This window comes from Mytilus californianus, unplaced genomic scaffold, assembly GCF_021869535.1.
Source record: "Mytilus californianus isolate M0D057914Y unplaced genomic scaffold, xbMytCali1.0.p SCAF_13, whole genome shotgun sequence".
NCBI classification, from domain to species: domain Eukaryota; kingdom Metazoa; phylum Mollusca; class Bivalvia; order Mytilida; family Mytilidae; genus Mytilus; species Mytilus californianus.
The window spans coordinates 2,674,283-2,699,469 of record NW_026262615.1 but is presented as its reverse complement, the minus strand read 5'-3'; the positions used below and the strand labels follow the sequence as shown (position 1 = coordinate 2,699,469).

The following is a 25,187-nucleotide window of genomic DNA, read 5'->3' as shown; positions in this document are numbered from 1 at the left end:
TTAATCATGTCAAAACTGTTGTAACTGCATGAATGGGGTTTTCTAACCACAAAGATATCAAATGCCAAGCCTATCCTTGATCTAAAAATTCAGGCGGGATCTTTATTTTTATTCAGTAGAACAAACTATATAATATATATATATATATATATATATATAACAAGTCTAAAAGGGTACAACATCACAAAAAAAATTATTAAATCATGAACAAATTTCAGATATTTCGGATATAATTATATATGTATATATAAAGTGCCTAGAAAATCAACCTAACGATGTAAGAGTAGATCTCGTTATATATATATATATATATAATGATTTGTTTATATTATGTCTAAAAAGTAGATATTTGTGTAATGCTTTCGTACAAATTCATTCATGTAATTTATTATTATCATAGCTGCTGTGAACATATTATCTTTAAAATTATTCTTGTGTTTTCCTCTTATTGTTAAATCATACTTTTTAATTTGGACACTTACAGAGAGGGGACGACCATTTGATATCATTTTCTTAATCCTCCTATATCCCCAGAGAAAATCAAATGGTCGTCCTTTTATATTAAGCAAATATTATGAAAACAAAGTGTCATCAAGGACAGACTTTAAATATGAATAAAAAGAAAAATGTCGTATGCATCAACAAGACAGTAACTCAATGACAAAAAAATTGACAAATGACCAGATTGCAGATTAATTATACAGTTAATATATGTAGGAAACTACAATGGTTTGTTTTCTTTTTTACTTGCTTATAAAAGCAATAGTACTATCAATGTTGTTCTTAGTAAAAAAGGACAAGAAATCGTCCTAAATATGCATGCAATATTTGCCACTGGACGTTGTGCAACCAACAATCATTCATATATTGAGGAACATACATTTGTGTATCCTTTGTGAACTAGACGTACGTTGTCTCCTTTCCTTTTTTTTAGGGGGAGGGGAAGGGGGTGCAGTTATGTCTGCAAAACAGGTCATTATTTTTTTATACAAAAAGGAGAACAAATATTTCTAAATTCCAATTGACTGAATGAATACAAGAAACCTTAAAAGGAAATACATTATATTGAACTAAAGTCATTTTTTTACCGATATACGTATTTTGCTAAGGTATGTTGGTAAACAATTTCAGACATTTGTCTAGCTACACAATTTTAACTATCGCAAGATGGAGTCATCTAAAACAGGCAAATTGACATCTAAAAATATTGAACGCTTATGCATCTCTTTAAGATATAAGTTGGACGCAAAATAAATGTCAATTAATGTTCTTAAAAAATCAGTTTTTTTGTCCGCAAGTGAAAAAAAAGTAGGACGATTTGGCAATTTATAGCCTGTTGACCAAATGAAAACGTCATCGGAATGCAATGTGAGTGATTTGATTGGTTAACCTCATTTATTAAACATTACATGTATTCAAGAAAACTCAGTCTAACGAGCTTGAAACAAAGAACATGCATGCAATTATATATTTATATATACATAAGTACGTCTGAACAAGTGACAACTCTACAACAGATTTATTCATCGGATCACCAGCAGTCTAAACATCAGCCCATCTAGGTTAGATCTGTAAATTTGCTTTCGCAATTTTTTTGTTTTTCCCTCGCCGGGATTCGAACTCATGCTACTGAAATATTGTGACACCAAATCGCCTGCACTGTATCCGACGCGCTAGACCACTCGACCACCTTGGCTTCACATACATTGTTGGGCTGATGTTTAGACGAGTTGTATATATGTAGGACTCGGAACCGCGATGGTACTCCGAACCGCGATGGTCACGCTATAGTGCGATAGTCCTCTCTGAATTGCGTTGGTTAACACGCTGAAGTGCGATGGTGACATTATGACGTTAACTTATTGATAGCTACGCTGAAGTGCGATGGTGGTTACGCTGAAGTGCGATGGTCTGACTGTGACATTGAGTAAAACGCAAAATGTACATGGGCTGCATGAAATAACGTCATTAAGATTTGACCAAAGTAGCTGCTAGCCTCGCATTTGGAAGCTCGTTTAATTTCTGTTCAGGTCAAACCAAAGATTTTTTAAAATCTAATTTTACAGTTGCCAATTCTCCGATTAGCACGTTGCAGTATAGAGTCAGAAAATAGATTGGATGGTTCAGATAAGCATAATGGGTTTGAATGGAGTAAAATGTCTTTTTATTTGGTGTTAAAGAGCGATAAAAAAAGGTTCAACGTTGTGTCTATATATATAGCACTAAGCAGGGTCCATCTCATTTTATGAAATATAATTTGTTCACGTCATGACAAACTTAAAAATTTCTCCCAACAATCATTCATCCATTTATTTGATGTCGGAACAGTGTCCAAGAAGTAAAAAATAGCCAATTATATTTATGCTTGACTTATAGCGAGACGTGTCACGTATTCCACCAAAAACTTTAAAATTAGTTGCTTCTCCGCTGAGGAGGAGAAATTTGGAAGTACACGTAGGGACCAGTCAGGTTTACTTCGGCCAAACTTGTTGTAGAAGATTAACACTGTAACCACAATACAATTATGGTAGAGTGCCAGTGTTCTTACAAAGCAGGATTTATCTCGGGAATAAAACAACATTTATATCAACTTAATATAGCAAAAACATTGCTAATAATTAATTTTATCATTAAATTGTCCACACAAAATCATGTGACGCTTACTTGAAGAGAAGTCAAAATTTATATATAAATCAAGATGTAGGACTCGGAACCGCTATGGTACTCAGAACCGCGATGGTCACGCTGAAATGCGATGGTTTGACGCTGAAGTGCGATGTTGGCATTGTGACGCTATCTTGTTTGTAACTACGCCGAAGTGCGATGGTGGTTACGCTGAAGTGCGATGGATTACATAAACTATATTTTCGATGTCGATGAAAAAGTCCATTTGTTTGTTAAAAGCAGCTTTTCGTGTTTATTAAGTAAATCATCAAGAATATTAACCCGTTTAATTGAACACAGTCATGATAAATATTTCCAGCCTTAATTGTAACGTTGAAGTTTACTTTGGACAAAAATAAGCCAACGTTCATACAATTAATCAAGACGCTACATACAAAGGTTATTTTCTATAAAAAAACAGTGCTAATTTCAATGACTGAAAATGCGATAGCTGTTTAAAATGCAATATAATAAGGGCCTTATAAACTTATAACCGTCAGTGGTTTTTACTGCAACTGGAGAAAATATGGAATGTTTTTGCATATTAGTATTCGACATGAATATAACTTGTAAACAGATTTTAATACTACCGGAAAAGGGAAATAATTAGTAGACAGGGGAAATTTAGATAATTTAATTAGACCCTTTTTCGAAATCTACAGAAGTTTCGTTTTTTACGTACTATAGAGCTTCGAATTCTCTAACTACATATGGGTCCGCAGAGATACTTTAATTCCGTACTATGATATTACGGTAAACGTGGAACTCATTAGAGCTTAGAGCTGAGATTACGTTAAGACAAACTGTTAAAGCAGAATAATGTCCCCATGCAGCAAATTTAAATAGAACTATCTCTCATTCAGTATGAAACTGTAACTAATGACATTTATAGACCATCGCACTTCAGCGAACAAACCATCGCACTTCTGCGAAGACCATCGCACTTCAGCGTCCCCATCGCACCTCCGAGTCCTACACATATATATATACACTAAAGAGACATTAATGGTCGAAATCCGGATATGGTGTACAAATTTTTGCACCTCATGTTTGCGGTATACCATCTTTTCCGCAAGTTTATTGTTTTCTGTTTGGTAATAAATTAATAATAAGATCTATGTTGTTACATTTTGTGATCCTTTTATTTGGCAATCGCCAATGGCAGTCAGCAGGGTTTAAGAACATCAGTTGTTCGACCTGCTAGTCAAATGCGTTTTGTTAAAATATACTTTTTCACTCATTTAGTCTTTCGGAAAATGTTGTTTGTGCTGTATTTAGACCCTTCTACCAAGAAATTTGTTTTGCATGCACACGTATAAAAATTGCGTTTTTATCCAACGCAATCATAGGTTTGAACGTTGTTTTCAATTAAGACTTGTTTATATTTTTTCGTTTGGGCTTGAATTATATTTGCCTTCGGGTTTATATGATCCGTTCATCCTATTTTGACTCTTTCAAAATTCAAGAGTCTATCCTTAATTGAGGTAAATTATATGGCCTTCCAAATACCGTTTCGATTCCTAACATCACTGAAGAGACATTAATTGCCGAAATCCGGATATGGTGTACAAAAACCTTTGCACCTTTTGGTTGTGGTATATTATCTTTTCCGCAAGTTCATTGTTTTCTGTTTAGTATTAAATTTTTGATTAAGATCCATTTATTACATCGGTGATCCGTTTATTTGGCAATCGCCAATGGCAGTCAGCAGGGTTTAAGAACATTTGTTGTTCGACCTGTTATCCAAATGCGTTTTGTAAAAATATATATATAATATTTGTTAAGCCGAAATATTTGTCAACACGATTTAATAACAACATATGATACCATCTTATATTAGTATCGTTGTGCAAATCTCTAGACTCTTATAATTTTTTCCTTATCTGCACAGTATCGTCTATTCTAGACGATCCGGTACATAGTAAATTTGCTGGTTGGTCCTTTTTATAGACTTCTATATATATATATATTCAATCGCCAATGGCAGTCAGCAGGGTTTAAGAACATCAGTTGTTCGACCTGTTAGTCAAATGCGTTTTGTTAAAACAGACTTTTTCACTTTTTTTGGTCTTTTGGAAATTGTTGTTTGTGCTGTATTTAGACCCCTCTACCAAGAAATTTGTTTTACATGCACACGTATAAAGATTGCGGTTTTTATCCAACGCAATCATAGGTTTGAACGTTGTTTTCAATTTAGACTTATATATATATATATATATATATATATATATATATATAGTCAACACCACGGCCTTTAACATTGAGGAAAACCCATACTGTATAGCGGTTTATAGAATATGATTTATTTTAAACTTAAAGCATGACAAGAGTACTGCCACAACACGCCTGTCACTAGATGAGGGAGGATTAAGCGTTCAAAATATGATTAAACCTGTTATAATATTTATTATGTCTGTCCGAAACTAGCAGTGGTCGTTAATTACTTTTTTTATTATAGTTTTTAACATATATTTGATCGTTGGTTTGCTCTTTTGAAAAGCATATTTCACATTATGTTGTACCAGTGTCTTTTTAAAGTAAACTACACTCTACTGGTATTGCTCATAGTTCAAGACCGTACGATTGAATATATATAAATGTATGTTTGCCGCTTTCAAACAGTATGCTACAATGTACATTTATAAAAATAAGAAAATAGATTTTATGAGTTGATTAACTAGCAGGACATAATTGTTCAATGAAAGGGTATTAGTGTTTTTATATTGAGAATGTGTCAATGTGTGCACGTATATGTACATATACATTTTGAGATGCATTTAAATTTTCAATCGGACTTAATTAAGTCCGTGTTTGAAATTGCCTAGTGTCTTAAATTTCCAATTCGTATTAATATTTCCTGAATAGCAATCGATTTTGTTTACACTTTAGTCTATTTTCTGAATAAAACTGCTGAACGTCTTATATTTTGGTATCGTAACCTTTGCTTGAGATGGACGTCCGTTTAACTGTGCGGGATGTATAAATACGCAGCCACGTTCGATCGGAACTTGGATGGATGCTTTATGTCTATATGTTCCTGAGGGTTGACATGCTGGTGAAATATTGCTAGATAAATATCTGTCCTTATCAATACCCTAGCAGTGGCTGTCTCCAATTCCTAACCTTCAGACGGAACAGCCCTTTCTTTTAAAATCAACATATCGCATCTTGTACATGCATGACATATTTGACACTGGACGTAAACCATCAACTATCAGTCCTAGTATTACTGCTGCGTACAGATCAAGTAAAAAAATAATGAAGGATGGTACCTAACGATATCATTAGCACACCAAATATTGTTTATTAATTTCATAGCCCTCTGTTCTCACATCTTTCTATATTCATAGCGGTATCTCTGGTAAAAAGCCTTGAATTCCCGTATTCTTTTGAAGGGTTTCTATTGAATTATGACAGATATGGATGACTTTATTAAAAATTGATTAAATTTCCTAAAGACGTAAAGTTTGAAAGTAAAAAATACAACCACAAATTTACATTGTTAGGCAACAAATTTAAAGAAAGTCATTATCGAACTGAAAAAAAATCTACATTTCTTATTTATATAGAAAGTCGAGTTGCGAGTTACGAAAGTAAAGTGCGATTTGAAAGAGTCAAGCTGCAAGTAAAAATAGAAGATTTGATAGTTAAGCATGTTTATAGAATATTTCAAAATAAAAATGATGTATAGTGGACAGTCTTTGAAATAACCGACATTCGTATGAAAACATGATTTGATTCAAACTAATATTGCTACATCATTCCAGAATAAACGAAAAATCTAAAAGTCACTGCAAAAAAAAAAAGAGTATTTGGAACAGCAATTTATCAAAAAACTAAAAAGACCTTCGAATAAAATAAATAAAAACGTGAGGACCTGACAGACTTAACAATGTGTACAAACGATAAAAAAAAAATTAAAAGAGAAAAAGCGTGGTAAAGTTGTAGTTATACGTAATGAATCTAGGCGTTATGATTGTAAGTTATTTAATTCCAATAAAAAGGCCAATGGCTGAAACGTATGGAATCTTCAGGCTTATACTTTCATTAACTGCAATTTTTTTTTAGGTATAACATTATATTTTAACATAGTTTCATTTTTACATAATGTGAAATTAACGCGTTAGTACAGAGTAAATTGTTTTAGTATGAACTAAACTGTATTAAACATTCGTGAAAGTATTGTATAAAATTATGCATGGAAATGGGGAATGTGTCAAAGAGACAAGAACCCGCCTATAGATTTAGTCTTAGATGCATGATTTTTTTTATTAGTTGCTAGTGGCTTTGGACTAGCTGTCAGTTACTGCGAGTACTCTCAGATCTGTACTTATATTGTCTTTTTGTTGTTGGGATGTACAAGTACCCTGCCACGTCCACTCTGTGTACAGTTGTATTTGTATTTATATCCATCTGACGAGTTAAGATTTTTTCAACTGATTTTTATAGTTTGTTCTAATGTTGTACTGTTACACTACTGTTTAAGGTTTGAAGGATGGTTGGGATCCCGCTAACATGTTTAACCCCGCCACATTATGCATGTTTGTGCCTGTCCCAAGTCAGGAGCCTGTAATTCAGTGGTTGTCGTTTGTTTATGTGTTACTTATTTGGTTTTCGGTTTTTTTTTGTACATAAATCAGGCCGTTAGTTTTCTCGTTTGAATTGTTTTACATTGTCATTTCGGGGCCTCTAATAGCTGACTATGCGATATGGGCTTTGCTCATTGTTGAAGGCAGTACGGTGGTTTATAGTAGTTAATTTCTGTGTCATTTGTCTGTTGTAGAGAGTTGTCTAATTGGCAATCATACCAATCACGCTATCTACAGTATTTATTGTTAACATAATGTCGTTGAAATAATGCATGAAATATTTGGCACTGGACGTTATGGCTCTTGTTTGTGTGTCGTTAGTGATGCTCGAAACCTAAAATTTATTAAAAAACCTGATAACAGTTTTTGATTTGAACGGTTTTTAAAATACCAGAACTGTTAATAACAGGTAGTAAAGTCTGCTGAAGGCCCGCCGTGGGATCAATATAAAAGGCATCATCAGAGTTTATTAGTAACACTTAATTTACATAGTAAACGATTAATTCAACTACACTAGAACTGTTTGTATGTTCGCTCTAAATGAGCATGAAATAATTGCAACTGAACAATAAGCAATTTCAGTCAAAATTTAAGGACATACATGTATTAGTGCTAAAAGACGTGAGACGTTCTGGCGTTTAACAGTGGACACGTTTTGGCGATAACAATTATCGGACACGTTTTGGCAATATTGAATATTACGAACACGTTTGGGGAGAATAGACACGTTTTGGGGAATCGGACACTTAATCTTAGAATGTATTACTACAGGTGAAATTCGATGCATTCTAAAAACAAATTTTGTTTAAGTCCCAGTTTTCTTATCTGTAACACTTAGAAAAGTGGCGAGGCCACATCCTAGCTAAGATAGCTTCGATATACAGTAAGTCGGTACTCAAAATAAACTTAATTTATTTCAAAGATAGATCTTAGGACAGATCCTAAGACAGCTTCGATAAACAACGCCCCTGATCACACTTAGTTAATTTATATTATTCCACTGTTTAAACATATTGATAGTTTAATCACTATTTGATTGGTTGAGACTCTTCCACGTGTCATTGAACAAATCTTCATATATATTCCATTCTGAGGATCATATTCCCCTCTGAAATGTCGGGATTACTTCGTGCGACGTTACGCGCGGTTAATGTACATAACGTTTTGAACTTCTTATTCTTCTTCAAATTGCGATAGCAAAAATCGTCATCATGTTCAAATTTATTAAAGACGATAAAACAAAAAGACTTATAATTAAATTTTGATCCTTACTGTTTATCAATGGGTATTTTATCATCGGTATAAGGACATCATTCGTAAATATAGCTCAACATGCAGACTTCTTATACGTTCAGGTATTTCACATCCAATATTTTATGGAAATATTATTTATAAAGCACAAAAATGTCAGTATTCACCTCTGAAGCTAACAAAACCTTTAAATAGACTTTAATTAAGAAGGGATATAGTTACGATACTGTTGTCAGGTCATTAAAGATTGCATATTTTGGCGTTAATATTGATTCACTTATAGGGTCTTTGCATCGGAACTAAACACATTTATTTAAAAACCAGTTGTTGGCATGACAAGGGTTATGTTCTTCTCATATATGTTATGATGGTATGATACTAAACCCCTAACGGGAAGGATTGTGCCTGATATTCATATGATGAAGACATAATCTTTCAATCAGTTTAATTGAAGTCTGGAGCTGGCATGTCAGTTAACTGCTAGTAGTCTGTTGTTATTTATGTATCATTGTCATTTTGTTTATTTTCTTTGGTTACATCTTCTGACATCAGACTCGGACTTCTCTTGAACTGAATTTTAATGTGCGTATTGTTATGCGTTTACTTTTCTACATTGGCTAGATGTATAGGGGGAGGGTTGAGATCTTATAAACATGTTTAACCCCGCCGCATTTTTGCGCCTGTCCCAAGTCAGGAGCCTCTAGCCTTTGTTAGTCTTGTATTATTTTTAATTTTAGTTTCTTGTGTACAATTTGGAGTTTAGTATGGCGTTCATTATCACTGAACTAGTATATATATTTGTTTAGGGGCCAGCTGAAGGACGCCTCCGGGTGCGGGAATTTCTCGCTGCATTGAAGACCTGTTGGTGACCTTCTGCTGTTGTCTGTTCTATGGTCGGGTTGTTGTCTCTTTGACACATTCCCCATTTCCATTCTCAATTTTATGTCGTGTTTAGTTTGACTTACAAAAACAAGCGGATAAGAAAAAAAATATATGCAAAATAATATTTAATGTATTGATAGTAAACAAAGCATAGGCAGTGGAATAAAAAAATCATTTCCCTTTGCCTCGGGAGATATGAAGATTTGCTCACCCTAGAAAAATCATATTTCACGAGGGCTCTGCCCGAGGGAAATATGATTTTTCTAGGGTGAGCAAATCTTCATATCTCCCTCCGGCATGGGAAATAAATGTATAATATTCACCTAGACATTTCAATATTTTAATATATTAAAAGTTTAAACGAAAGTGAATAGACCGGTGTGCTTGAAAAACAGAGTAGTCAAACAATGAAAGACTTTGTGAAAATAAGATTCCAATTACGTCATATAAGAAGTTGAAAATAAATTTATTTAACGAGTTTAACATTTGGTTTTTTTTCTAGATCAATTTTCACAATATGTATAAAACGTCTAGATATTTGCCAACGACCTTTCTAACGAGGGCACTGTATCATTAACGATACATGTACACAATAAATAAATTATAACAATGATATATCAAATACTTTATATTGATGATATACTGTGTTTTTTTCCAATTATTGCTCAATATCCCTTCTAATCTTTAATTAAGTAAATAGTTTTGAATAGCAAACTTTTAACACTTTCATAACGATAAGAATAGTAACTAATGTCCCTTTAATAATCATCGCAAACATCTGTTTCTAATAATGTAGCTAAGTATTATGCTATAATTGCAAGCTTATCATACAGAACGTTTTTCTACAGGAGTGTGTCTCCCAAATCTGATTAGATTATAATAAAGATTGTGAAGAATGTCGTATATTCAGAAGATTATCATTCGTTAACAAATACGCTGCTTTTTTGTTATGCTTCTTTTTTCTTGCATAATTTAGATTGTAGACAGGTTCCCAGTTTGTATTAAAAAACACAATGCACAATCTTGTTTTTTTCGATAAATCAAAGCTATATGGTATGTTTTCAGATGTCCTGTTTACTCATAATGTAGATAATAAAAACACATGATATATGGATTTTATCGTTTTTGAATTAAGAGAAAATATTGTTTGTATCAATATTTTATTATTGTTTATATTCATCATAGTTATATTTTTATTTGTCTGACTATTGTGACTGTTCAACTTATCATTTGACATCTGTCTTTTTTTTTCGCAATTTTAATTTCAACTTCATCGAATATTAAGCTATTATGGATCAATTGTACATAATTCCTGACATCTTCTAACCATGTGTTACATATAAAAATGAGAATGAAAATGGGGAATATGTCAAAGAGACAACAACCCGACCAAAGTGCAGACAACAGCCGAAGGCCACCAATAGGTCTTCAATGCAGAAAATCCCGCACCCGGAGGTGGTCCTCAACTGGCTCCTAACTAAAATTGTGTGCTAGTTCAGTGAAAATGGACGTCACACTAAACTCCAAAACATATAAGTGAACTAAAATTAAAAAAACATACTAGACTAACAAAGGCCAGAGGCTCCTGACTTGGGACAGGCGCAAAAATGCGGCCGGGTTAAACATGTTTTGTGTGATCTCAACCCTTCCCCTATACCTCTAGCCAATGTAGAATAAAGAAACAAAAAGCAATACGCACAGTTACATGTACATGTATTATTTCCATTTCTGTAGACATTAATTTATACTTGTTTGTTTTATATACACCTTGAGGGCGTTAGTCCAAATGGGTGTATCTAATGTACACCAATATATTATTGTCAATGCAGATTTGTAGTTGTCAATACTTTAAAGGAGGGATCTTTCTGCGATTCGACCATATATAATTGAAAAGCATGATAAATGCAGGATATCTAATTTCATTTAACAGTATCTTTGTGTACAATGTATATGCAACTACACGTTCAAAGATCCAACTTCTATAGACATTTTAATATATCATTGTACATCCTGTATACGTTATTCAAATGGGTTTCATCAACTGTTTTTCTTTCTACCATTTTACATTCGAAAGAAATAGAAATAACATTAAACTAAAAAGGTAAAACAATGTTTATACCGATCTAGTGGTGTATGGTAAGTAATTATAATAAATTATAAACCTACATTCGGCACAATATGTACGAAACTCCTGGATTCATAACAAGGTATAAATACTCAATAGAAGAATGTCATAATAAATAAGTATGATACGGACGACACTTGCAATCTCGTATTTCTAATGAAAACAAACAGGAAGCAGTATTATATACTGGGTAGATATCTATTATATATTAATACGGTTTTGTCGAAAGATATTCATATAATAACTATAAAACGAAAATGCTGTAAGACTGCCAATGAGACAACAGTCCACTATAGACCAAAATACGTAGAGGATAAGAACTAACAGTCACCGTATGGCCTTTAACGATGAGTCTTAAAAAAATGTTTTGATCTACCCATGAATAAAAATAGATAAACAGGCAATGTCATTTAAGATTTAACTTCGTTTTTGTCGTTATTTTACGGAAGCGTAAAAGTCCCATACATTTGTTTTCTTATATGTCTCCTAATGTTTGCGTTATAATGCATACCTTTGCGAAATAACACAAACAATTGCGTATAATGCAAACCTTTGCGAACTAACGCAAACATTTGCGAAATAAGGCAAACCTGTGCGATATAACGCAAACATTATTTTTTCTTTCTATTTCTTATGTTAGATTTAAGGGAATAAGCTGTTGTAAATAAAGAAAAGTACATGTATTAAAATTAACCACCCTGTGTACTTACTGCAAAGTAAAATGCCGAGTGTTATGCACATATCATTGCATAACAATGAGGAGAAGAATAAACCTATATATATATATATATATATAAACTGGTAATTATTGATTGATTGATTTTTCGTTGCTTAAGGTAGATCATAGGTATATATTTCCTCAGATAGAATTTTTTTATACTTTGCCAAAATAAAGATTTTTCTATGCCTTTTCCAAAAATATAATAAAAAGTATGGGTCACCGTGCTATTTTTCAAGCTACGGGTCGTATGAAATTGCACAAATTTGCTTAGATTGTTCATGAAAAAACACACTTTTGTGCATAAAAAGAAATCTATGAGATAGAATTTTGAAATAAAATATGAAAAGATAGGTTTTATTATATGCTTTAAGAAAATAAAAAGAAAAAATGGTGTCACCGAACTTGTTTTCTTGCTACAAGTAAAAAATTAAAATTTCCCTATCAGTCCAGTATAAATTTTTTACTAAAAGAGTTATCTCCCCTTAAATGGCCAAGTTGAAAAAATGATTCTAAAAACACATTTATTTGGTATTTATTTAAACATTTTGGATAATGCAATAAATCACAAAGTTTTCTTTCATCAAATAAACAGTCTAACCTATAAATTGCCTATTTGTCTCCAAATTTGTAGATTTAGGCAAAGATCTAGACCGATTGTGTACTGCGATTGTACAATCCAAGATGGCGGTATACCATGAATCTACGAAAAATATTTAATGCATGTTTAGGACGAGAACAAGTTAACAATAAATACAATAGGCAGGTCTTGTATAAGTGGCCATCCAGGATGAAGGTCGGGGAAATTTGGACTGGCACTGTAAAATGAGAGTATTTTTGATAGGGACAGAAATTTTGCCTTGCAACAGGCCACCTACGGACCCCTCAAAGAGTTGTTTTAAGGGTTCTTAACTTACTGATAGCGTTACACTCTCTTTACATGAGGCATCAGACTTAACGTCCCCATTCTGACTGGATGTGACTGAAAATACGTACATCCCGCACAGCCAAAAGGACTTTGTCAAGCGTTTTACTGCCGGTCGAAAGAAGACTACGTGACCATACTTCTATCCCCCAGTCACCCTTTGGGGTCCCTGTTAATGTAGCCGAAAAAAAAACACTTCCAGAGTAAGCGCTTGTTTGAGCATTGTGAAAGATTGGTTAGATCTTTACAAACTACCATATTGAAATAAATGTATAATATGACGATTTCTTATTATCATAATTATGTAGTCTATAATAATTTTCTACGCAAGCATCTTAAATAATCACCTTACTAGATTGAAGTTCAAAATCCCCATATTTTTGTCAATTAAAGAAACTTTATCATATACTGAAATTCGATAAACGATTTCGTAAAACAGCACTATTTTTTTTTCTTCTTCAAAGTAAATCATTTTGAAGCCGAAAGATCGTTTTGTCTACTTGACTCGAGAGTTTCGCAATTGTATGAACTTTTTTGTTGCTCTTCCCTACTTTGCCACTTCCCTGTAAATTAAAATTATCGAAAGCGTAGTCTTTCAATTAAAATAGTTCTATTCCATATCAATTTTCACGTTATATTTATATAATTTTCTGATACAAAAATATTTCTTAATTTGTGTATAATTGTGATACAAGTATTCCTTTATTCTTATGTATATTTATTATAATGAGTTTGTCTGATTTTTATGTTCTCTTTCTTAACTAAATCACAAACAGGCAGACGGACATGCAAATGCAGATATTTACAAAACACCACTTTCAAATTAAATAAAAAGAACATAAAATTTAAATTCAATAAAAAAGTTTTTAATTATAAAATATTTAAAACTTAATGAATCATTTAAATCAAAACGTGTGCGTAATATAGCAATTGTTTCGTTAAAAATATGTACAAATGTGTGTTATTAAAACAAATACTCCTTTTTACAACATAAATTTTCTACAATCGTTTCTTTTGTAAACAGTAACTTTTGTGGTTGAATCATACCAAGATGAGTTGTTATTACATGTTGTACACGCTACATATCTTGACAGCAGTGATGAAAATAAACCATGATACATCGTTATGCACTTGAATGCCGTATCTTACGATTTAATCTTATCATAATTATCCGATCATGGAAGTAGTTTATTGACAATATAATACTTCCATGATCCAATTAATAGTACCTAAATCAACAAAAGAACACTGTAAAATATTTAAAAAATAATTCTAAAATTAAAAGAAATATAAAGTTTCTACACGCGGTAAAGAAAATATCGCTATTTACAAAATTAAGATCAGACATATGATTTTAGTTGTTAAATAATTTTGTTATTTGGCATTATTTTAGTTAACAAATACATCGTTATGCATTAAATAAACTTTGATAGATAATATTTTATTTGGTGTTTTGATATTTTATTGTTTCAACATGCATATGACAACGGACAATTGTTTAGATAAACCTTTAAAATCTATTTCAAGTATATTCATTTCAAACGTCTTAAACTAGACAATTCAAGATTTCAACAATGAAAATGAAATATGCAGCTGTAAATCACATGCAAATTAGATTAGAAATATAACAAAAACACACCTTCAACCTTAGATTAGCAATAAAAAGATCCATTTATCAAAGAACTATAACCGCAAGTTGTATTTTAAACCGATACTAGTTGTCTCCCTTTGTTAAATTATTTACAACAAACAAAGAGGGTGGTGTCGGGAGAATTTAAGGCGTGTCGATGAAAATCTGACAGTTGTTCATTATGACCTGGTATAAACGCCACTCAAAAATAACTTTTTTTTTCTAGAAATTTCCCAAAATTAGTCACGGGGCCCAAAAAACGACCGAAAAAAATATTTAAAATTATAAATTTTTTCTTATCTTATGTATTTCCATAATTTTATGAATTACGAAATCCCATAATATAGTTACAAAATTAGCCGATTATCTAATATTATGAAGTTTCATAATAATGTGTTAAATTAGGATATTTCATAATATTATGCAATTTCCTATTTGCCTCGACTGTCAATAACGATCTGTGTGATTGAATTCCAAGTTGAGGGATAATCTGTAATAAGACATTACAGGGTCCTTCGTTTTACATTTAAGGTTCAAGGCAGAATCCTGTGAAACCTGTGGTAAACATACAAGCCAGCCGATCAACTGAGGAGTCTAATGATGATGATGTATATGGTAAGTAAATACCTGTAGCATATTCTTGTATTGTTATAATGGGTTGTACATCCTTCTTTACTCGTGTATACTGTTTTATTCTACTTAAAGAGGGTCTTGCTGTACTTATACTATAATTGGTTGTTTGTTGGTTTATCTATTATTTGAAATGTAAATACATTTTAAATTTAGTTGCATGAATCAGTTCCTTCATTGATTCAAACTAATGAAGACGTAAATATTTAATAAAGAATATGTGAAGATCTTCAGTGGTAGATGTTGTCACCACAAAATTCTTTAGCGTTAATATTTGTATATAGTTAAAAGGTCATGCGTAAAAAGATTTCAGCTAGGTTTTTTCTTACATTTGAAGTCAGCTCATACTTTTTTTGTTCAAAATGACTAACAGATCAGACATAACTTTTTTTTGTTGTTCTTTTGTTTTGTTTCGGTTTTTTTCTGTTTTGATTTTTTTTTTTTTTTTTTTTTTTTTTTTTTTTTTTTTTCTTTTTTTGGGAGGGGGTTGGTGTTTCTTTAGATAAACACTTATGTCATCAGTCAACACAGAGGTCAAGTTTATCAATAGGAAGCTGTGTAATTGAATTCCAAGGTCGGGGATAATCTGTAATTAAATAGATGCGATAGACACCAAGGGAACATTCAAACTCAAGTCAAACATAAAGTGACGACACAATGGCTACAAAAAGCCAAATCACAAACAACAAACAACAGTATACAGAACACGACATAAAAAATTGAAGACTTAGCATAAACGTTAACTAGTATCTGTTTTTATTTTTTTCAAATCTTCAAAAGCATTAGGAAATGACGTAACTATAGTTTAAGATTTATCTTGTGATTCTTTGTTGTAGAAACCGTTGAAGATAGCTATACTACAATGTCGGCTGGTAATAGTGACATAATCCCCGACACAAGCCCTGAGCTAAAGCTTTCAACAGTAAGGTTAACTGGACCATCCCAGTCACCTGAGTCCTTGATATCACAACCGGATAATAGTAATTGATTTTTTATTTAACAATCTTACAAGTCAGGTGTATCACATATTCTTTCGATCTATGCTATTTATGTCAAAGAATATTGTTGAAATAACATGGTTTCAGGCTTAAACATCAAGAACAGCAATTTGGTAAACAGACTTGCAACCAGCTATAACAAATTACGTATCCTCGATTTATGCAATAGTGTATTAGATTTTGTAATTAAAGGCTCTCGTTTGGTTATTCAAATGCATATAAGTGGGATAACATATTAAGTGGATACGTTTAAAAGGTTTTCCTAAATTCGTTGAAAATTTTCGAAAGACATAAAAAACAATAGTTTCAAGGTTATCATTTTTTGTCCTTAGGTGTTTTCTGTTGCAGTATTCTATAAGTTAGTTACTTGAATCCTTCTTCTATTTTCAAAACAATAACTTTAGGAAATTCTGACCTTCTTTTTAAGTGTTTCAAGACACATCTCGAATTTCCAAATATACCTCTGTTTTACAGCAGTCAACATCATTCGACTCTTTCGGCAAAAATAAATGCAAAGACAAACAATAACGTACAAATGACCTAAATTGCTTAACCCTCACCCTATAGGTTGCATTTTGTAAATACAGCTGTTTCTAAAACCATGCCTCTTTTGAGGAGATATATAATATTCATAGATAATTTGATTTGTTGACATACTGGTTCCCAGGTATGATCTCTATGTTTCATCCAATAAAGACGAAACTTGGGACTGTTACCATTATAAAAAACATACTATTGCGGTGAAAATGAATTCTGAACTAGGCAAACAGTTAAGGTAAAGGTAGTATAAAATTTTTGTATAAGGTCACACCAAATTAATTCTAATTCTTCGGATTATCAATTTGAAAAAGGTCGCGAGCGAGCGAAATTTTTTCATTTGTTTTTTTTTTCTTAATTTTAATTTTTGGCAGGCGATGGAAATTTTTACAAGCGAGCGATATAATTTTTCAATTTTTTTTTTTAAATCTTCGAAAAGAATTTTATGTAAGCGAGCGACCAGATATTTAATAGTGCTGATGCTTGATGTTTATATATTTCTCCTATCCTAGTTAATATATCACCTTCTTTGTCTCTTTATTTGTTCTCCAACATACTGTTTATATTATTCAAATGCATCCCATATGCTTTCAACTAACTAAACAAAAGAAACATTTCAATTCATTCCACTTTCTAGTCTTTGTTTTGCTGTAGATTATAAGTTCATTTGTAAGTTTATAGCAATCAAAGCTTAATGTATCTATTAAATTGAGAATGAAAATGGGGGATGCGTCAAAGAGACAACAACCAGACTAAAGAGCATAATACAGTCCAACGCCACCAATGGGCCTTCAACACAGCTGGAAAATCCTGCACCCGACGGCGTGCATCAGCTGGCCCCAAAATAAAAATGTGTACAGTTAGTTCAGTGAAAATGGACGTCACACTTAATTCCGAATTCAACACATTTAAATGAACTAAAATTAAAAAAAACATACAAGACTAATAAAGGCCTGACGCTCCTGACTTGTGACAGGCGCTAAAATGTTGCGGTGTTAAACATGTTTTGTGAGATCTTAACCTCCCCCTTCCACCTTCAGTCAATGTACACATATATAGAACTACGATGTCTGTAATTTTGATTGTCACTGTCAAAAAATAAATTTAGGGATCCCTAACACATTTAGAATATATATCTACATGTAGATACTGCTCTGTGTTGAAGGCCATACCATGAACTATAGATGAAAACGTAAACAATTATTATATTGTTTCTGGTGGAAGGTTGTCTCACTGACAATCATACAGATTCTTATTTTTAGAAGATTTTATAATGTTGGATTTATTTGTTGAATTAAATTACTATGTAAACTTTCATTTTAAATTCCATTGGTGTGGCCTTAGTTTAAACTCTAACAAGTTCGGGGCATATACATGATGAAAATATGCCGCACAGCCCTATGTTTGGACCTTCGAATAAAATAGTAGTGCATATCAACTTTTATTTTAGGATATAATTTTTCACGAAACTTCATAGTAAAAGTGTCACCGTTTCAGCCGCAAAGGGAGTTCCTATGGCAAATTGCATTGTCTATATTTACAGAAATGCAACCTATAGAGTCTGTGTGTTGCCTCCTCATTTTTTTAAAAGGCTTGTTTTTCTTATTGTGTTTTTACCATGGTATTGCCAATTGTCTACTATTATTTTAATTAAAAAGCCATGCGTTATTCTAGTGTATGTTAATTCGATCTAATGTTTGACGATATCACCGAGTGATGTAAAATCAATTGTGTTTCAAATTTGGTTCACAACTATCTATACAAATGAGAAACTGTATTGAAGACATTTTTTGTTTAATTTTAAACATAATTTATTAATTATCACCTTTTACAGAAACCCTAAGTTGCCCATGGAAGCAACTCAGGAGGCCCCGAATTTTTACAGTTTCATTTGTCGGTGAAAAAAAAACAAATGAGGGGAAAAATACTTGCATAATGAAAGGCATGACCCTTGAATTTACAATTACAGATATCTTTTCTTCTAAAGTGGTTTGGACTACTTCGTGATTACCTCTGATATAGAAGCATTTGTAACTTCATCAGATATAGGGATCAGTTATTGATCAGATCATTCTCCAGTATTTCTTGATTTAAGATTTCTGAGCTAGTTTTTGGGGAAGGGTACATGGAAATTTAATAACAGTCTTTTGAGGGAAGCTAAATTTATTGATAAGGTAAAGGGGACCTCAAAACTGTTATCGAAGAATATGAGTCTGATCCATCTCTACTTGAAAAATGTTGCGCCCTTTGACAAAAAATTTTTGATCCAGATCAATTTTTTCTAATAGTACGTTTTTTAACCTTCTAGCAAGTACTTTAGATATGATTTTATAGTCCGTATTAAAAAGCGTTATAGGACGCAATTTTTGTATGTCCTCTCTCTCTCACCAGATTTAAACATAAACGTTACATACCTCTGTATTGAGTTTTACAGAGCAAATTGTTGTCGGAAATTTCCTTAATAACAGCCACGAAGTCGTCACTTATCAAATACCTAAACGTTTTATGAAATTCATTCACTATTCCGTCTTCCCCATGGGATTTATCAAGTTCCAACATTTTTATTGACTTACTTATTTCATCCAAAGTTATTTCCATTTCACACATTTTTTTTATTTTCTCCACTTAGTTCATTATCTAGACTCATTCACTATTCCGTCTTCGACATGGCATTTATAAAGTTCCAACATTTGTACGGCCTTTCTTATTTCATCCAAAGTTATTTCTATTTCATACATTTGTTTTATTTTTCCCCTTAGTTCATGATCTAGATTCTGTTATTTTCTGCAGCATCACTATCTAACCCCTTAGACATAAATATTTGTCGAAAGCCGATTTTTCGTCTAGAATAGATTCTATATCATCTGTGTACCTTCAATCTGAGCTCTTTAGTCTAGTCTATCATTTTTCTGCGCCCCTCTCATTTCGAGTTTAAAAAAGTACCCTGTAGATTTTTCTCCTTTCTCAAACCAGTTTACCGTAGACCTATAATTCTAATTGCTTCGGCTTTTTTGTCGTAATAATCTTTATTTTAATTTTAGCTTTCAAATTATTTAATTTGTTTTCATTATTGAAATGATCGGTTCCCGTAATAATATCCGATCTTTTTTCCCACTTCCTTATTTGTTGGTAGCACACAATATCTGTTCATGATTAAAATGTAAAAACATCAAGAAATATTGATTCGATGTAAACTGAATGTACATTCGCATGTCAATAGATGCATCATTTACAGTCAACGCTTACCCTGTCGCTACAACCAATCCGAGTTATCCGATAATTAGAGGGGCTTCTAAAACTGAGTGGTTTAAGATATTAATCAACTATATTACTAATCTGTAAACATTAAGATTGTTGGTGTGAATCTCAAAGGCTTTCACCCAAATCTTATTTGACTATGATAACATCTGTTTTCGTCAAAGGTCGGTGGTTGTGTCAGAGTACTCTGCCTTCCTCTGCATTTCGTTCTACAAAGCAACATTCCAAAAGTTTTATCAGTGGATCACACTCAGTCTAAAGCTAGGAGTGTCAATCGCAAAAAGGCTTCAATAAGTATATTTCTCTTTTCTGTATAGGCATTATTCCACAAAATAAATGATAGATAGATATCTTAAGCACTAAATTATTCCTGTCACATGTTGAAGTGTCGGTTGTTAGTTTAGTCTATTGTATATCATTTGGGGTTTCTCACATTGTTTTCATTTTGAGGTGTCCATCTCTCTCCATATCAAAGCTGAAAATTATGCTTCTCATATATACATTAAAAAAAATTTATCCCCATTAGTTTAATTGTTGTAGAATTGCACTAATAATGTCCGTTGTGTGGTGATAAATTTGACAAAGTTTGACTATTCGTTCCAAAAGTATATAAAAAAATTCATCTCCTCACATTCTTATTAAATTTTGACTGGTTTCAACTTCCTGAGGCATAATTTACCTTAGATTGATTTGGCTATTGTTTTTAATGTCCTTTTCGGTAATATAGCTCTACTGTTTTGGTTCATATACATCTTTTATTTTACTGTTATTGTAATTTTCAAAAAGACAAGATTTTTGAAAAAGGTATTAAGTGTACTGTGGATTCATTATTATTCGTTGGTTACCAGTTTTCGTGGTTTTCGTGGGTACAGATAAACCACGAAATTAAGTATCCTTTCCTAGCGACACCAACCAGAGACAAGGCTTCTTTAATGTGCATTGTTAATATTGTCACAAATTTAGGGTGTCTTTAATCATATAAGATTGGTCTTTTAGCTAATAAGACCATAACAAGGTCCTTCGTATTACATTTAAGGTTTAAGGCAGAATCCTATGAAACCTGTGTTAAACATACAAGCCAGCCAATCAACAGAAGAGTCTAATGATGATGATGTATATGGTAAGTAAATACCTGTAACATAATCTTGTATTGTTTTAATGGGTTGTACATCCTTCTTTACTCGTGTGTACTCTTTTATTCTACTTAAAGGGTGTCTTGCTGTACTTATACTATAATTGGTTGTTTGTTGGTTTATCTATTATTTGAAATGTAAATACATTTAAAATTTAGTTTCAAGAATCAGTTCCCACATTGATTCAAACTTAGGAAGACGTAAATATTTAAAAAAGAATATGTCAAGATCTTCAGTGGACTATGTTGTCACCACAAAGTTCTTTAGCGTTAATATTTGTATATAGTTATAAAGGTCATGCATAAAAAGATATCAGCTAGGCATTGTTTTCTTACATTTGAAGTCAGCTCATACTTTAATTTAGTTAACATAGCTTTTTGTTCAAAATGACTAACAGATCAGACATAACTTCCAAGTTCGGGGATAATCTGTAATAAAATAGATGCGATAGATACCAAGGGAACATTAAAACTCATGTCAAACATAAAATGACGACACAATGGCTAAAAGTTCAAAAGACAAACAACAATCAGTAAACAGCAGTACACAGAACACAACGTAGACAATTTAAGAATTATCATTAAAGAGGGTCAAAAGATACCAGATCTAGAGGGACTGTCAAACACATAGATCGAAAATAAACTGACAACGCCATGGCTTAAAAATAAATGTTTACCAATATAAGTTTCTATTTTTTTGGAAATCTTCAAAAGCATTAAGAAATGACGTAACTATAGCTAAAATTATTTTGTGATTCTTTGTTGTAGATACCGTTGACGATAGATATACTACAATGTCGGCTGGTAATAGTTACATAATCCCCGACAAAAGTCCTGAGCTTCAGCTTCCAACAATACGATTAACTGGACCACCACAATCTTCTGAGTCCTTGATATCACAACTTGATAATAGTAATTTATTTAATATTCAACAACCTAACAACTCAAGGGTTTCACAAAATCTTTGCTATTTGTGTTAAGGAATAATGTTAAAATAACATAGTTTCAAGCTTAATCATCAAGAACAGCAATTTGGTAAACAACCTTGCAACCAGCTAACAAATTACGTTCCCTTTTTTTATGCAATAGTGTATTAAATTTTGGAATTCTAGGCTTTCGTTTGGTAATTCAAATGCATATTAGCGAGGTAACTTATTAGCTGGAACCGTTTAAAAGGTATTCCCATATTTGATGAAAATTTTCGAACGAAATCAATAACGACAGTGTCAAGATAATCATTTTTGTCCTAAGATGTTTTCTTTTGCAGTATTCTATATGTTTGTTATTTGATTATCACATAGTGTGTTTGGGAGCTTTACAGAGAAATATAACCTTAAATACATACCTTGAGAAACGTTACTTAATAAGGATGTGATCATTCCTAAATCTTTTTTGTCTCGTCAAATGATTATTTTAAAGCTTTGTATTCCAGGCTTTAAAAATGAAATACGAGTAGTTTTGATTGGTAAGACAGGTGCGGGAAAAAGCACAACGGGCAATATATTGCTTGGTAAGGAAAGTTTTTCTACAGCAATGAATCCCGTTTCTGTAACCAAGGAGTGCTGTCGTGCAGAATCAGATATTCATGCAAGGAAACTAGTTGTAATTGATACTCCAGGACTGTTCGACACAGAACTGTCGCCTGAAGAAATCCAAAAAGAAATTATTCGATGCGTTACTATGTCAGTTCCTGGGCATCACATTTTCCTTATTTTACTGCAAGTTGGAAGATTAACAACGGAAGAAATTTCAACACTAGATCAACTCTTTGACATATTTGGAAAGAACATGGGCCGATTTTGTATGATAGTATTTACCAGGATTGAAGATTTGGAAAGGGAAGGTAGTACGATCGACAAATTCATAAAAGATGGGGGACCACTACTCTCAGGATATATTGAAAAGTGCAGTGGTAGATATTTTGCTCTAAAGAATCCTCTCTCTCAGGAAGAACAATTTCAAGTATCTGCAACCTTATTTAAGAAGATTAACGAAATTATTTCGAAAAACAAGAATAAATGCTTTACAAATTTGTTTTATAGAGATGCAAAAGAAAGATAAACATCTCAAACAAATGATGCTTGATTCAATGAAGCTAGAAGACAAGTTTAAACGTACCAAAATCAAACTATGCGTTCTTATGTAAAACATATGACCCCATATAACCGTCAGACATAAACTATAAGTACTTTATTTGTTGTTGTGAGTTGTAAATAGAAACATTTAAATTATGATACATCATATTAAATGCTATTAAACTCACAAAAAGAATGATATATATATATATAAAAATAATGACAAGAGTGATGATTTGTTAACCTCCAATATCCAAGCAGTAACATCCTTCTGTCAAATCGTATGCCAATTAAATTGTTTCTAATGATACGGTATGCTCGTCAGTGGTTTTATTTTATAAACTTCAATAACATAGATGTGACCCCGACACAAAAAAAAAGAGTTACCAGGAACGTTGAACGAAAATAATGAAAAGTTGTGGACACAAACTGGTTGACTGATGCGGTATGCTTGTATCTGAACGCACCAGAAACATACTTATGCCGTCTTCATTGTTCAGAAATGATAAATAATACAATACTAGTCGTCTAATCAGTACATTTTGTAAGTAATTTCGTATGTCAGTTATGACATTTTACCTAAGTGTTGATGTGCACGACGGGTGAAAATGCATAGAACGAATACACTGTCGCCACACCAGGGTATTCTTTCATAAAATTATTCAGTACTCTGAGTACAAAATGTGTGCGCAAAAAAACAAATCAAGTTTTTATTCTTTGTAAGATAGTCGTGCTCGTAGTTTTGTTTACTGCGCGTCCTGGATTCACTCCGATAAAGTTGGAGTTTTTTCGAGCGTCACTAGTCAGTCCGTTGTAGATAAAATACTCGTCTAGCGAACAAAATAAAAGCCTTTTGACGATTTTTTTTAACTTTTTTTTCTAGTTGTGCATGCGATTCCTGCTTTAAACTTTATTCTAAACGGATTTATAAAAATGGTACATCGGTAAACGACTTTTTATCTAATTGGCTATCGTAACTGGAGAATACAAGAAATGCTCAATTGTGAAATTATGATTTTCATTTGTTCCCTTTAATACATATAATCATTTTATAATCTGTTGGTTATTTAGAATTAAAATTATTATCTTTTAATGTTTGTGTGATCTCCGAGCAGAACATTTACTATAGATATCAAATAAAACGATACGATATTTTCAAGTCTGCTGTTTCCAGAACTGCAACCGTGTTATCTGTGTTTCATCATAAAGCAAAAAAGAGAAATGAGAGAATAATGGCATGTACTTATTGCGTTTGACAGAAACTTCATGAAAAAATACAGATTAATCTGCAGCACGTTTGAATTATCTTTCCGTCACCACAATATACTTAGACTTAATTTGTATTAACAATCTGAAACATTTTGCACAAAATTAGTGAACATTCAAGCCTTGAAACAGTTATGTGTCTGTTATTTACCTTTACACTTATTTGCTGTTGGATCTAAATATGTCAATGCTAATGAACTAACTATCCACTAGGGTAATGAAATAGTAGTTAGAAATTATAGGCCATCAAAGACTTTCAACCATGAGAAAAACTAATACCTTATAGTCGGCTATAAAAGGTTCCTTCACTCCTGACTTATAAGGTGCAAAACGATTCCCACGAAAATAAATAACCGCGTAATGCCTGAAAGTATATGGATGCCAATTCAAGATGGTTCAATATTCGACGTTCAACATTCAAACTTTTTTTTCAATGAAAACGAATTAGAGTTTGAATGTTGAATGTTAAAAACAAATGTTGAATGTTTAAAATGAGTTTTGATAAAA

The 25,187-nt window shown here is 32.3% G+C and overlaps 1 protein-coding gene across 1 annotated transcript in view; it reads left to right on the top strand.

Annotated features, from left to right (window-relative positions):
• Window positions 1–23,400, top strand: part of LOC127723839 (GTPase IMAP family member 9-like) — a 39,438-nt gene extending 16,038 nt beyond the window's left edge. Inside the window, exons 3-7 of the mRNA XM_052230561.1 lie at window positions 15,316–15,399; window positions 16,251–16,394; window positions 21,244–21,327; window positions 22,108–22,251; window positions 22,772–23,400. Coding sequence (XP_052086521.1) covers window positions 15,316–15,399; window positions 16,251–16,394; window positions 21,244–21,327; window positions 22,108–22,251; window positions 22,772–23,400 — 1,085 coding nt within the window. The remainder of the gene's footprint in view (window positions 1–15,315; window positions 15,400–16,250; window positions 16,395–21,243; window positions 21,328–22,107; window positions 22,252–22,771) is intronic.
• The last annotated feature ends 1,787 nt before the right edge of the window (window positions 23,401–25,187 follow it).